Below are 12,851 nucleotides of genomic sequence, written 5' to 3'. Positions count from 1 at the left end.
TGACAACCCCCCTTTTCCTATTCACACTCGGGTAAGATATAATAAATCACTGAAAGAAGTCCATGAAATAATCACACAACACTGAACAACAAACATAAGAAAAGAGCGGGGGAAGAAATTCTCACATCTTTGTCTCAGAGGCGTTGCAGTAGCTCCTTCTCTCCATCGGGTGTCGCTCAACCACTGCACCTACTGCATCCCCCCCCAACCTCTGGGCTGCTAATTGCGCCGGACCAATCACAGGAGAGGTGGGCGGGTTTCCATTGTTACTACAGATACTCCGAGAAGTTTGCACCGACCTGCTGCAGCTGCACCTATGAGTCTCCATGTAAATGAATAGCCGCGGCCCGCGCGAGACAGACGAGCCGATTATGCCGAGATAAGGAGCATATGACTCGCCCCTCCGTCCGATAATGGCACGCGATGGTTCATCCGCGGAGGATTTCCCGGACAAAGTGATGCCCATAGCGGCTCCGTGCACGTGCAGCAAGAAGTGCAGGAGTCGGAGCAGCAGCGTTGTGTTCCTGGGATTATTCCTGCTGTCGCTGACCCTTCACGCTGTCACCCTCGTCTGCTATTTGGACCTTCGGTCCCAGGTCAAAAGGGAAATTATTCACCAGAAGCGGGACTCAGTGATGACACTGGCGGGGAGTGACCTGGCTGACCCGGCGGAGGTGCTCTCGCTCAGCCACCCAGTCCGACTGGACTCCGGCAGCAGCCGCGGAGGAGAGAGTCGTGAGGTAAAAAAAAAAAACAAAGACTTAATGAAGAGACACCGGAGCTTCTTTAAGGCGACATTGTTGTCATTCCTCACGCGGAGGCTGTTCGTGTTCATTCACCTCCGCTCGGTCCTCCTGTTCCCGGTATCACGGTGTCAGGTTTTGTGTCTGCGCTGTTACGGCATGTTTCTGGGCAACTTCTTTTACAGTAGCCTGTCACGGCGTTTTATCAGCTCAGTTTCCAGACAAGTATGTTTTTTGGGGTTTTTGTTTTTGAAAGGATGGATTTGCGCCCCCGTGTGCGTCATTCCGCCTTTCTGGACTGAGACGCGCTAAAAGGTGTAGGCTTTAAATCTTGTCACCTAGCCAGTGTCTCTGGTTCAGGTAAACACATCCAGGGTGGGCATAAGTTGAACAAGAATTAGGGCAGTTGTGGTTCCGATTTTTGCCTTTGTTGAGTAAAGAAAATCCTTTCTTTCATTTATTTATTGTGGGGGGAAAATAACTTTCAGTAAACTCATTGATTAATATAATGGGCGAATTATTTATTAAGTAAAACCACATTTTAACCCAATTTGACTCGGTCCCAGAGCAGACAGAAGTCCAGTACTCAGAACTTAGGCAACCTGCCCAGCTGGAATCGCAGAGGCAGGTCAGGCTATGTGCTGGAGCAGGTGGACAGAAAATTAACTGGATCACCAGCAGGTGCAAAGCCCAAGGGCTGATGTAAATTCATCAGGACTTTAGATGAGGGTACTTGGTACTTGGAGCAAAGCCAGCCCCACTTCTTGTGTGTTTTCTTCCTTGGCAGCAGGGCTGACTGAACGGTCATTTGTGTTGTCTGTGGCTTTTGGCAACAACCCACTAACCACTAAGACCACCACAACACCACCACACACACACACACACACACACACTACCTCCCTAATTTCATCAGCACAAAAGGCCCGAGTGCACCTCTCAACTTTGCATTGCTTGCTCAATTAGCTCATATGTCAGCAGTTGTGTAACCTTTTAACAGAGAAAATTATATTCTGTGTGTGGGGGGGGCATTGGCTGGACATTTAGTTGTGCAGAGCTGTCAGCTGGATAACCACCCAGAGGAATTCAAGTTATCCAGGATGGGCGCATTTATTCCTCAGTAGGAAAGATTAATGAGATCCATTGCTCATATTTGGATTTGCTCCGTTAACATTTTCCTTTCATGAGCTCAGCCTATTAATTTAGTCCTCTGTGTGTCCTCTTTGCTAAGCTTATTTTAGATAGTAGTGGTTTCCTCCAGTTAAAGCCGAGTGAGATGGGCCTGGTATTTGGCCCAGATGGTGACGCTTCATGAGGTGAAAGACTGTGGCCCAGCTGTAAATATTTAACAGTGCTGTGATGCTGTCCTTGCCAGATGTCTGCATTAAACAACTCTGATTACACATCCCACAGTTTACATAGTTGGAGAAACAGGAGCATGTGGCATTTAGACGCAGCAGCCACACTTGTTAGCTTTTCTGGCATTTCCTTTGAAGGATCTTTCTTCTTCTTCTTTTTTTGGGGGGGGGGGGGGTTAAAATTGTTTATTGGATTTTTCACACAGCTCTTCATCAAAGGCACTTCAGGAGCATTGGGGAAATTTCACGTGATGGCCAGGTATATACAGACAAGTATAACCAAAAACATGAGATGCCTTGAGAAAGCTAAAGCAAAGTACAGTAACGTCAGGTCCATACCAACACAGGCCAGCTTTCCAACAGCATATATGATACAGCGAGGCTCTGTTGTCACGTAAGTGCAGTGCTGCAGCCTCCGTTCAGATGGACCTGTTTTGTGGTCGAATTGTGTCTTGAAAAACCCAAGCGGTGTGGTCTGTCGGCATGTAAAAGCAACCTTAACATCCGGCCATTCAGCAGGGCTGGTCAGTGTCAAACAAAACTAGAGAGCGCCAACGCATTGGCATCACACCAACCGTGACGCCCAGGTACAGAGTGGTTGCGGCGTTAGTACGTAATACTTCATACATATGAGCATAACCACACCTGTCTTTGAAGTCAGCCTTAATGTTGATGTCAGCTACACACCTGTGGGATAGCGACAGAGAGTCTTTCTGATAGGTCCCACTGCAGTTGTTGTGTCAGGAGCAAATTTTGCCACAATGAATTAATGAAAAGATGATTTTATTTTTTAAATTTTTTTTGGTTAGTTGAAGTCATGATATCAAGGAAGAATAAAGTTGTTTGAAGTGAAAATCAGCTGTCTTAGCACTAAACTAGTTTTAAATGATATAAATATATTTATTCTTTTCTTTTTCCTTCTACTCTTAAGTTAGTTTTTTTGTTTCTTGAATGTTTAATCTTGCCAACACTTGTCATTTTTTCCACTGAAAGAAAACACAAGTAGAGTTATTACTGAGGCTTGGCCTTCTCTTTGCAGTTTCTTTTTGCAGATGCACACCTGATCTGAAGGTCATGATCGTGGCTAAAACTTCCAGATAAGAATCTTGGCTGTACAAGCCGTGATACTACAAGTGTGTAATCGGTTTCCAGAATCTCTCCCTGAACAGGGGAGGAAAGGCCCGTGAGGTGATGCGAGGCGAAAAAAGAAAATAACCAAAAGCTATCAAACTGAGTTCAGACTCTGTGTGGGACCATTTGTGTCTCCTTGGATGTTTTACAAAAAAAAAAAATTTTATAATCTTCATTTTCTCAGATGTAAGCACAGTATTGGAAACAATATTGTTTTGCAGACAAAGCTGGCACTGTTTATAGGTCTTAAGAGATCTAAACTATGCAGTCAAACCACAAGTGGAAATATGAAATGTTTGGTAACAGAAATTCATTTAGTTTCTTTGGAAACAGTTAAATTTTGAGCACTAATTTAAAAGCTCTCACTTTTTTCAGATCTTTCTAGCTGCTTCTTAATGAGTCGATGATCTGTTCATTTATGATCTGGGCCCACAAAGTGAACAAACAGTCGTCACCTCACCAGTCGCAGTGGGTATGCCCGTGAGCAAGGCAGTAAATCCCAGCTGTCCAGCAGACCCCGCATAGTTCCCAACAGTAAAAAATCCCCTTCCCAGGTGTGTGTGTGTGTGTGTGTGTGTGTGTGTGTGTGTGTGTGTGGGGGGGGGGCGCTAAAATCTGTGCCACAAATGTGATGTAAGGCGAGCGAGAGCAAGTGTCTCCCTCAGTCAGCCTGACCCTCGTTCACCTTACAGCAGCGAGTGAAATGTAATAAACGTCCACAGAAACATTTCAAAATGTAAGCTCAGAGAGCGTTTTACTCTTGAGCCTAACACTTTTCTTATAGCTATTATATGAAATAATTTTCCTCTCTGATGTATGCCTTTAAAGTCCCCCCGAAGAACAGATGCTAAAACATCTGGAGTCTAGTTAACGGCTATTAAAAAAGTCAGTTTGATGGGACGCAAAGTCCTCAGCAGCGTACAAGCTCTGGGGCGCCCGGGTGGGCTGTCACCCACATCTACTTTAATTGTGACCGCTGCATAATTGGTTAAAACAGCAGTATCGTACATGCGCTGAGAGCAGGTCGACATATCAGGGATCAATCAGCGCAGACATAAAAGCACAAGTCGTGAGAGCAGAAACATCAGAAATGGCGAGGCTGCGAGCGTTTGCTCCGTATAAGCTTGAATCGTCTTGACAGACAGATGGCGTAGACGCCCAGTAAAGATTGAGTCCAGAGTTGCAAACATCCACCATAATAATAAATTCTCAAGGCCTTCTCAGCACTCAACAAGGAGTAGGTTTGCCAGCGAGTGTTGCAACAATTTGAAAAGTGATTGGCTGCTGACAGGCTACATTTCCCTTAGGTTGAGCTCCACAGATTTTCAGATGACAATCTATGCATAGCGTTATTAAATTACCCAAGTTATGGTTAAAAACACATGGCCTTTCAAAGAGCGGGCTCTGATACGGGCTATGGGGAGGATCCTTTTCTTTAAGTGATATTTAAGAAGAAAACGCAAAGTCGCTGTCGGACCCAGGAGTGCACATCACAGGAATATTAGGTGTAATCAGCTCTCAGGAGTATGCATGCCACTGAACTTGGTAATGCCCATTCAGCCAGTGATGGGCATGTAAATCGCAACCACACCCAAACAGCCCTCAGTTTCACCGTCTCAAGCTTTGCAACATCAAATTTTCAACTACAACTTAGCGGCCACTAACTGTTATTGACTTTGCAAGATTTACAGACAATGCTGCAGCCAGAAAGTCTGTATTTGTGGAAAACTGTGAGTAAAAAATGCTACTGGAGACCTGCAGCATTTTATTTCTTGCATTACACTTGAAATGCTGCAAATGTCAAGGACCTTTTGAGGCTAACTGGTAAGAATATATGCAGTTTGTAATAGTAAGTGTTAATAAGGCAAAAAAAGGAGTCTTGTTATCCCAAAATTACACATCCCTGGGGTGATTGAATTTTAGTCATATCCTCACGAAGCAACAGGGAATCTGCGCGCAACAGCAACCCCCACTCTTTGAAGATTTGAAAGCCCTCTAATTAATAGCATTTTTTTCTCCCCATGCACTGAAAAAGAATGGTTTACTCAATAGTTGGCACTTGGCATACATACCAACACATTGTCATCCTGATTTACTGTAACTCTGCGTGCCTTTGAAGGGTACGAAGGCTGTAAATGTTGTAATGAAGTGAAATGAAGCAAAAAAGGGCGAAAAACCATTTCTCATAGTCATATAATGGAAGGAGAAGAAGAAAAAAAAATCACTTTGTTGCCTTCATCTAAAGTACGATGCGCACCAGTTTGGTAGTAGCCCCGTAGACTGCTTGTTTGTCTTCTGTCGTTCTGCAGGGGCTTAATCTCGGGCCAGAAATTGGCTGTTGAATCGTGTTTGGCTGTCAGAACAGAAGAAAGTGTAACGCCATATGGCTGAATATACACCACAAATCCTTTGAGAGGTAAAAGCTAGCCCCCCCCCCCGGTATGCCAACAGCTGGAGAGGAGATGTGGAGGCACCTGCGCACCAAATGAACAGCAAACGTTGCCGCTCGCAGGAACATCTGGAGGTCTGCGCGCCGATAATCTGTTCCAACACACAGTCCTCCATCAAGCTGGAATTCCCGTGCTCGTAAGGTCAGACACAGCTGGCAGCTGGTCAGGGATGTAGACGCTAACTGCGTCGAACTTGCCTAACACAGTCGGTGTCAGGTGTTTGACATGATACATCTCATCCCCCATCCAGAGGGGGGGAAAAAGGGAGGGTTCCCACATCTGAGACGAGGTATAGAAGAAATTCGAACCATAACTTCTTTTCGTGTTTTGCAGCGGCTCCGCCTTGTAAAGGCCCACAAAAAGACCCTGGGAGTTCACGCTGCTTTCAGGAGAAGGAGCTTACTTGTCATCGCGACTTAATAACGATGTTTACTCGAGTGTCACAGATGGAAACAGGGAATATATCATCCTGGGCACTACTGGGGTAGGCCCCCCAAGGAAGGCCAAAGTGTCTGTCGGTAAGCTTGTCTGCTTTGTTTCTAAGCAGTAAGGCGAGCCGATACGTGGTTATTTATTATCTTTTGATCCGTGCTAAGGTGCCGCATGCGTCACTGCTTTGGTAGATGTCAGTTATCCAAACACCGAGCAGATGTCCAGCTCTCTACAAGCTGTCTGGTTGTCAGCAATGGAGGGCCTTAATGTCTCGGGCTATTACTTTTTATTTATGCTGACACCCCAAAGTGTGACCAAAAAGCTGTCTCATTTACTGCGAGGCCTGATGAAAAGAGTTGGCTTTGGGTGGTCTCGTTTGTGTTTTCAGTGCCAGTTTTTGAGTTTTTTTTTTTTTTGGGGGGGGGGTTTTTTTGGTTTTTTTGTTGTTGTTTTTTGTTTTCTGGGAATCCTCCAAAGATGTGATCACAAACTGGCTGTTCAAACAGAAAGCGACTTGGAGCAATCCATATTTTAAACTCTAAATCCTTAGCACGAAACATTGCCTTGTCAGCACCAGACACGTCTCGAATGTCTTACAGTCGGGTCAGTGCGTCCTACCGAGTTCATGTGAATGTAGGTCGACCAGAACCAGTCCCAGATGAACAAACGTGCGGTTTGTCCCGCCGCTCACTTGCCCATGGGAACAATCCGCCGCTGTAGTGCAACTTCCCCTGTTTTTAGGGATGAGCTCAGACCAGACCAGCTACATCAGATCCTTTTCCTTTGACAATTTATTTTGTAGCTTATTCATGCCAACACTGAATGGGGCTGGGACCAGGTGCCATATGAATGGGTATTGCTCTCAGATTAACCGCAGTTCATGTCCTCCTTTTGTATAAAAAGGTGAATTTTAGAAGCAGTCGTGTCCAGGTGACTGTCTCAAACGTCAGAAACTCAGACAAAAGTGACTTGGGTTACAGGATGCGTTACAGCCCAAATGGGACAGACAATGACTTGGCCGCATGTGAATGTGCTGGCTGACAATCTCGCATCTTTTCAACTGCCCCAAGTTGTGTCTGTGCAAACATTATACCCCCCAAGAATAGAAAAGGCCACTTGTAGCAAGAGTTTCGCTCTCAAAAACTTTGTAGCATTCAGCCCTTTTGTGTTGGGTTCACCGAATTCATCTAAGGTGGCAGCAGCTGGTAACAATAGGCGCAGCGTGCTCAAAAGATGTGGCACCTTTTTCCATGCGTAATTTTCCGTCTTTAATGATATTTTCCTTTGTGTCCCACCAGGAGAAGTTACTGTACAGAAAAGCTGACTTCCACGGCACAGAGGATAACAGGGGCATAACTCAGCGAGCGAAAAGAAGCCCCGGCAAGGAGCCAGAAACAGGTGCAGCCCTTTTTTTGCGTGTGTTATGAGCATTTGACATCCTTTAATACTATTGTCTCTTTGATCTTTACGCCTTGATACACAAGACTGTTTTTTGCCTCCTAAGTTGGTCTTCTGTTTTGTTTTTTGTTTTTGTTGGGGGGGTTTTCAAGCACATCATCTATTTTCCATTAATCATTAAAAAAAGAAACTAACTTTAGCTCTCTGGTTGCACCTACATCAGTTTGTTTTCTGGATATGTACTTGGCAACTAGCGAGTCAACTGTTGAGCAATGTTTTCTGTAACACGCATTTGCTTGAACAGGACTCAATTAAGTGTAATTAACTGGCTTATGGTAGGCTTAGAGGTCTTAAATTTTGCAAACTGTTTGCTGATGGTTTCTCACTTTCTTTCTTTGTGTGTGTGTGTGGAATTGATGTTTTATTGATTTGTGCTTACTTAACAAAGCAGCGCCACCGCATAATGTTGCCGTGTTTATAGAGCGAGAGATTCAATGGAATGGGATTGATTATTACTTGGATGGCAAACAAGGACAACAAGGAGTTTGGGAGGGCTGCACCAATTTGAAACAGACAACGAAGCCCGGGTCCCCCCCAATCCCCTGCCCCTCCACTAAAAATAACATTACGTCCACCAATTTTTTTTTTTTTTAATTTAAAGTAATTATTTTTTATTTTTCTTATTGTTTGAAGCTGTCAGCAAAGCAGTTATGTACTTTGGAGTCCAGCTGTGTTATCAGTGACATTAATATCGCAGCAGATGACAAAAAGCATACTGACTTTGTGAGTCATTTTCGAGAACCCGGCAACCATGCGTGAGCATAGCTTTCATTAATTCTGCTGAATTGATTTATGCTAATCAATAGCTCCGTGGTAAACCATGTGGCCGGTATGTCTGAATTTGCTTTTGTAGTTTGTTTTTTTTTCTTTTTGTTTAGAATCTGCACTATGCAAATTAAAAAAAAAAGGAGAAAGAAAAGGGAGGGAAGCCTTTGAAGTTTCACGTCTGAGTGCAACAAGTGCAGCACGATCACAAGGCATTCCAATGTCTGTCTCGTGACACTGAATACTTGGGGGCAAGTTTAGTGATTGTGTTTAAATTAGAAGAAAAAAACTCACCTTCGAGACTTTATACATAAATCAGTAAAGTCCCGAGCCTCTAAACACTAATCATTCCCAGGTCTCTCCTCTGCTCTTAGCGCACAGACAAAGGCTTTTGTAATCTCAGCCTTAGATGTGTGTGTGTGTGTGTGTCTCCTGTGTTTGCACATGTGCGCACGTGTGTGCGTCCTCGGCACTCCTAACGGGCACCAGATTCCAGATAGGGCTGCTCGTTAAGAGAAATCTATGCGGATGCATCCAGTCATTTAGCCAGAGGAGAAACACTGGCCATATGTTTGAGGGGGGACTCAAACTGTGAGGGTTTAAGGTTAAATGGCCTTTGTAGTTATAATGACATGGTAAACACAAGAGCAACCGAGACAGCTTTTTGAAAAGGATTCTTCAGCTGTGCGCGGCACATATACGTGTGCGCGCACACACCCTCTTGCAGATGCAAACATTGAGAGTGCTTTCAAGCACTGACATAGATGCCCCACCAACATCCGTGCATGCACATCCATACACATGGTTGTAAAGGAGGAGACACGCACACACACATGCACACACACACACTTTCATCTGCATTCTCCATCTGGGCTTAATTCAAAGAAAAGGATTTTGGCAGGATAAAGTATCTCTCTAATGATCTTCTCCAGTTCCACTGCCTGTGAATGCTTAAGGCACTTGTTCATACAGAGGAGGTGAAACCACACTTACAAATTACTACACTACAAGATACCACAGACTGACATACCTCCACTCTAGTGTTCAGTGCACACCATCTCAATCTGTTATTTCAGCCTATTTAGGATACCTACATGGAATGATCTGGATGCTCGATGTGTCATTTGAGATGATAATTGTTGAAGAGGGCATTTGAAGCTTAATCACGCTGCTTCGGTTTCTTTCAGAATCAACTGGAAAGGAAAAAAGGAAAGAGAAAAAAAGAGGTATGACAAAATCCGGCATACGTTTCTGTTATTATGGTCATTCATTTGACTGTTATCTGCTGCACGTTTCTACAAATGCACTTGAGAAGTCATCCAAAAACCGCCTTAACTCAAAGTGGGCGACAAGCTTTCAGTATCTATGTAAATGTAATACTTGCCGGCAAATTAGTGATTTGTGGTGATTTATAATTAAAACTAACTTGAGTGCTAACCGTTTATTCCATCTTTCTCCACAGTGAAAAAAAGGCCTGTGCCAGGACCACCTGGCCCTCCTGGTCCCCCAGGTCCACAGGGGCCACCGGGTATCCCTGGAATCCCAGGTATTCCAGGAAGCAATGTTGTGGGACCTGCAGGGCCTCCAGGACCTCCTGGGCCACAAGGACCACCAGGCGCTCAAGGTCCAGCAGGTATATAACTTGCATCGAATCCTCCTCAATAAGCAATACTCGAGCCAGAGAGCTTGAAAACGAGCAGAGAGATCCTTTTCTTAGATTACAGTTATTTCCTGTATCCAGACACTTTCCCACAGCAGAATGGGGCTCAAGTTGTCAAAATTGATTCACTCATTGCTCGCACTGTGAGAGTTTCTGGTGCAGGATGTCAAACATTGTGTGGAGCAGAAATGATCTATCTTTAAACTATGCCAGAGTTTGTTTTCTTTTAATCATCCTCTCACCTCGGCAGTGCAGAGGCCAGAATTTGAACACGTCTCCCTCTTGCTCTTGCAGGGGTTCCTGACAAGGGCAAAACAAAGGAATTCCAGGTAAGAGTATGTCACCGTTTTAAAATTTTGCATACAATTTTCTCCCAGTCGCAGCTTCTGGTGAAACAGCTGTTCTCCTGTTTTACGTGAATTTGGATTAGTCACCAGAGATCTTTTGTCTTCCAGCCAGCAGTGGTTCACTTGCAGGGGCAGGAAACTACGATCCAAGTCAGAGAAGGTGGGTGCTCAGTCTACGCTCATTTAGTCACAAAGAACAAAAAAGCATGCATAATCCCTGCCATTGGTTAAACACAGAGTTCTGGATGTGTGCTAATAGACGTGCCTGCTAAACCTCAGAATTACAAGAGAAAAAATATAAACACAGTAGATTGTTGACATGCAGTGAATGTTTATACTTGAGATCCAGCATGCCAGATTTGGTCATTTTTAAGTATTTCTGTGCTCACCAAGGATTTTCTATCCAGGGTAAATGTTACTGCCAGTTTTTACCCATAGCACTGTGTAGGATTATAGACATCCTAAAGTTATCCTATAGCCGTTTTACAATCTGGAATGGTAACTCATACTCATGTTGCATGCTAACTGATTCTGATTATCCTTCATCACATCACAGGTAAGCATCATTAGCAGGTTTATACTGTGTGTCAATGCTGAGCTCTGGTTGCAGTTAAGCTCTGCTGAAAGCAGTTTATGTTGACCCTCTTTGTGTGTTTGTTGTGACATGTTTAGATCTGTCTCAAGGCATCCTTAAGAATTGGAAGATGGTGTCCATCCATCACCGCGTGTTTAAAATGCACTCTCGCACTGGGCAGCTAGAGGTGCTGTTGGACGGTGTCTACTTCATATATAGTCAGGTAGAAGTGAGTACGGTCCTTGACGTAACTCTTTAAATTTACAGTTGATAGTCAAAAGAGCTGGCAGTCGTTCTAAAGCTAAGCTCAAGAATGACAGAGTTGACCTGTCTGCTTTGTTTAAGCATATACATGTTACCTTTTTAATGTAAGATGTATTTCTTTTGCCCTTTCCCTGTGGCTAAATGTGAAGCTTCATAACTCATATTCATGCTGGCTTCTTTAATATTGCAGCTGTTTCAGCTTTAAATAACCCCTGAAATTATCATGTGGAGTCGTACACACTTTAAAGTCTTGTGATTTGTATGCCCCCCTCCTCCGCCCCCTCCCCGCCCCATTTACCAGGTGTACTACCTCAACTTCACTGACATTGCCAGCTATGATGTGATGGTGGACTCCAGCCCATTCCTCCGCTGTACTTGCAGCATTGAGACGGGCCAGCGCAAATTCAACACCTGCTACACGGCTGGTGTGAGCCCACTCCGCGCTGGCCAAAAGATCTATATACGCATAGCTCATGAGTACACACTCATCAATATGACCAACCACACCACTTTCCTGGGAAGTGTCAGACTTGGAGAGGCTCCATCTGCTGGACAGAACGGATAACTGCACAGTCACCAGCACCCACCCCCAACCCCCCCCCCCCCCCCCCCCCCGATGCGTAACCAAAAAGCAGCAGTCACGTTAGCCCAGAATCGCACTGCCTGTTCATCCTGCCTGACGTGGGATTGACACAGTAATTTAAAAGCCTATGTTTTGCCTCTGTTTAGAGGGCTGGTAAAAATTGAGGACGCCCCTTTAGTGACTTTTGTTCACTTTCACAGATATCTGTATTCAAATGAACCAAATAAGACAACTTCTGCTGCCCTTTACTTTAATTTTGCGCAGAGATCGATGAACCAAATGTTCTCATCAGAGAGAAGTTTCTATTTGTAGTCGCCATTTTGTACCGGCAAAGACGGGATCTCTCTTTAAAGTGAGGAAGGACACTGTGTTGATGTATACTAAGTGCTGTTGAATGATAATCTTGTATCTCCAAAAAAACAAAAAACGCTAAAAATAGCTAAAATAGCTATTTGAAATGTTTTGTTCTGGGGCTTTGTTGGCCTTTTTTAATTCATTTGAATATATTAACATTTTTAAGAAAATGAAAGATGATGCAAATGTTCAACACAAGTATAAAAGTATCTATGCAAAGTAAAGAAAATCCACTAAAACTGGAGTTATAAGGTGTTCACAGAGCAACAGCACTATATATTTTGCGCGCATTTGCACTACAACATCCCTGCAGAATATCAGTGATATGTTTTGTTACAGTGCTATTGTTTAGTTACCTTATGAATGAATCCATGTAGAGAAATGATAGTTGTTAATACATGTCTGTACATACTGTATATAAAATGGGATATACTTTTGTAAATGGAGTTGATTGATGGATTAAAATGTTTCATTTTCTGTCTAAACCATTCGTCTCTTGTGTTTGTGCAGCCAGTGGTATTAATTTAAAAGGTTACAACTTCTCTTTCATATCGGACTGAGCTGGCACGAGTACTGACAAGAACAAATGATGCTCTGCGAGCGAGGCCTTTGTCTTTATTAAAATGTGGCTTTTTACTTCAACTGCGAGTTTCACAATACATCTCAGAGTTTGGCTGTAATTTTCATGCAGTCCAAATGAGTTCCATCTTGAGAGGCAGGGCAAAGATAGTTCCT

General features: G+C 43.9%; 1 protein-coding gene across 2 annotated transcripts; it reads left to right on the top strand.

Annotated features, from left to right (window-relative positions):
- Positions 1-286: 286 nt before the first annotated feature.
- eda (ectodysplasin A) lies at positions 287-12,571 on the top strand. 2 transcript variants are annotated; one of them, XM_080901139.1, is made up of 8 exons: positions 287-740; positions 7,410-7,509; positions 9,522-9,560; positions 9,797-9,967; positions 10,289-10,323; positions 10,450-10,501; positions 11,014-11,138; positions 11,481-12,571. In XM_080901139.1, exons 1-8 carry the CDS (start codon positions 414-416, stop codon positions 11,742-11,744), a joined length of 1,113 nt encoding a protein of 370 aa, XP_080757265.1. In that variant the 5' UTR covers positions 287-413; the 3' UTR covers positions 11,745-12,571. The 2 variants fall into 2 exon arrangements, with proteins under 2 accessions (XP_080757265.1, XP_080757264.1); XM_080901138.1 differs by having other exon boundaries at positions 11,014-11,144.
- The last annotated feature ends 280 nt before the right edge of the window (positions 12,572-12,851 follow it).

The sequence above is a fragment of the Rhamphochromis sp. 'chilingali' genome (genome assembly GCF_963969265.1).
Source record: "Rhamphochromis sp. 'chilingali' genome assembly, chromosome: 13".
NCBI lineage: Eukaryota > Metazoa > Chordata > Actinopteri > Cichliformes > Cichlidae > Rhamphochromis > Rhamphochromis sp. 'chilingali'.
Note: the sequence above shows the minus strand (reverse complement) of the source record. Positions and strands in the feature narration are given on the sequence as shown.

Bases quoted from the DNA above. Each gene is read 5' to 3' on its own strand.
- eda (XM_080901138.1), top strand. From the start codon at position 414: ATGGCACGCGATGGTTCATCCGCGGAGGATTTCCCGGACAAAGTGATG. The intron at 9,561-9,796 runs GTATGACAAAAT...CTTTCTCCACAG, and splicing joins AAGGAAAGAGAAAAAAAGAG to TGAAAAAAAGGCCTGTGCCA. The intron at 9,968-10,288 runs GTATATAACTTG...TTGCTCTTGCAG, and splicing joins AGGCGCTCAAGGTCCAGCAG to GGGTTCCTGACAAGGGCAAA.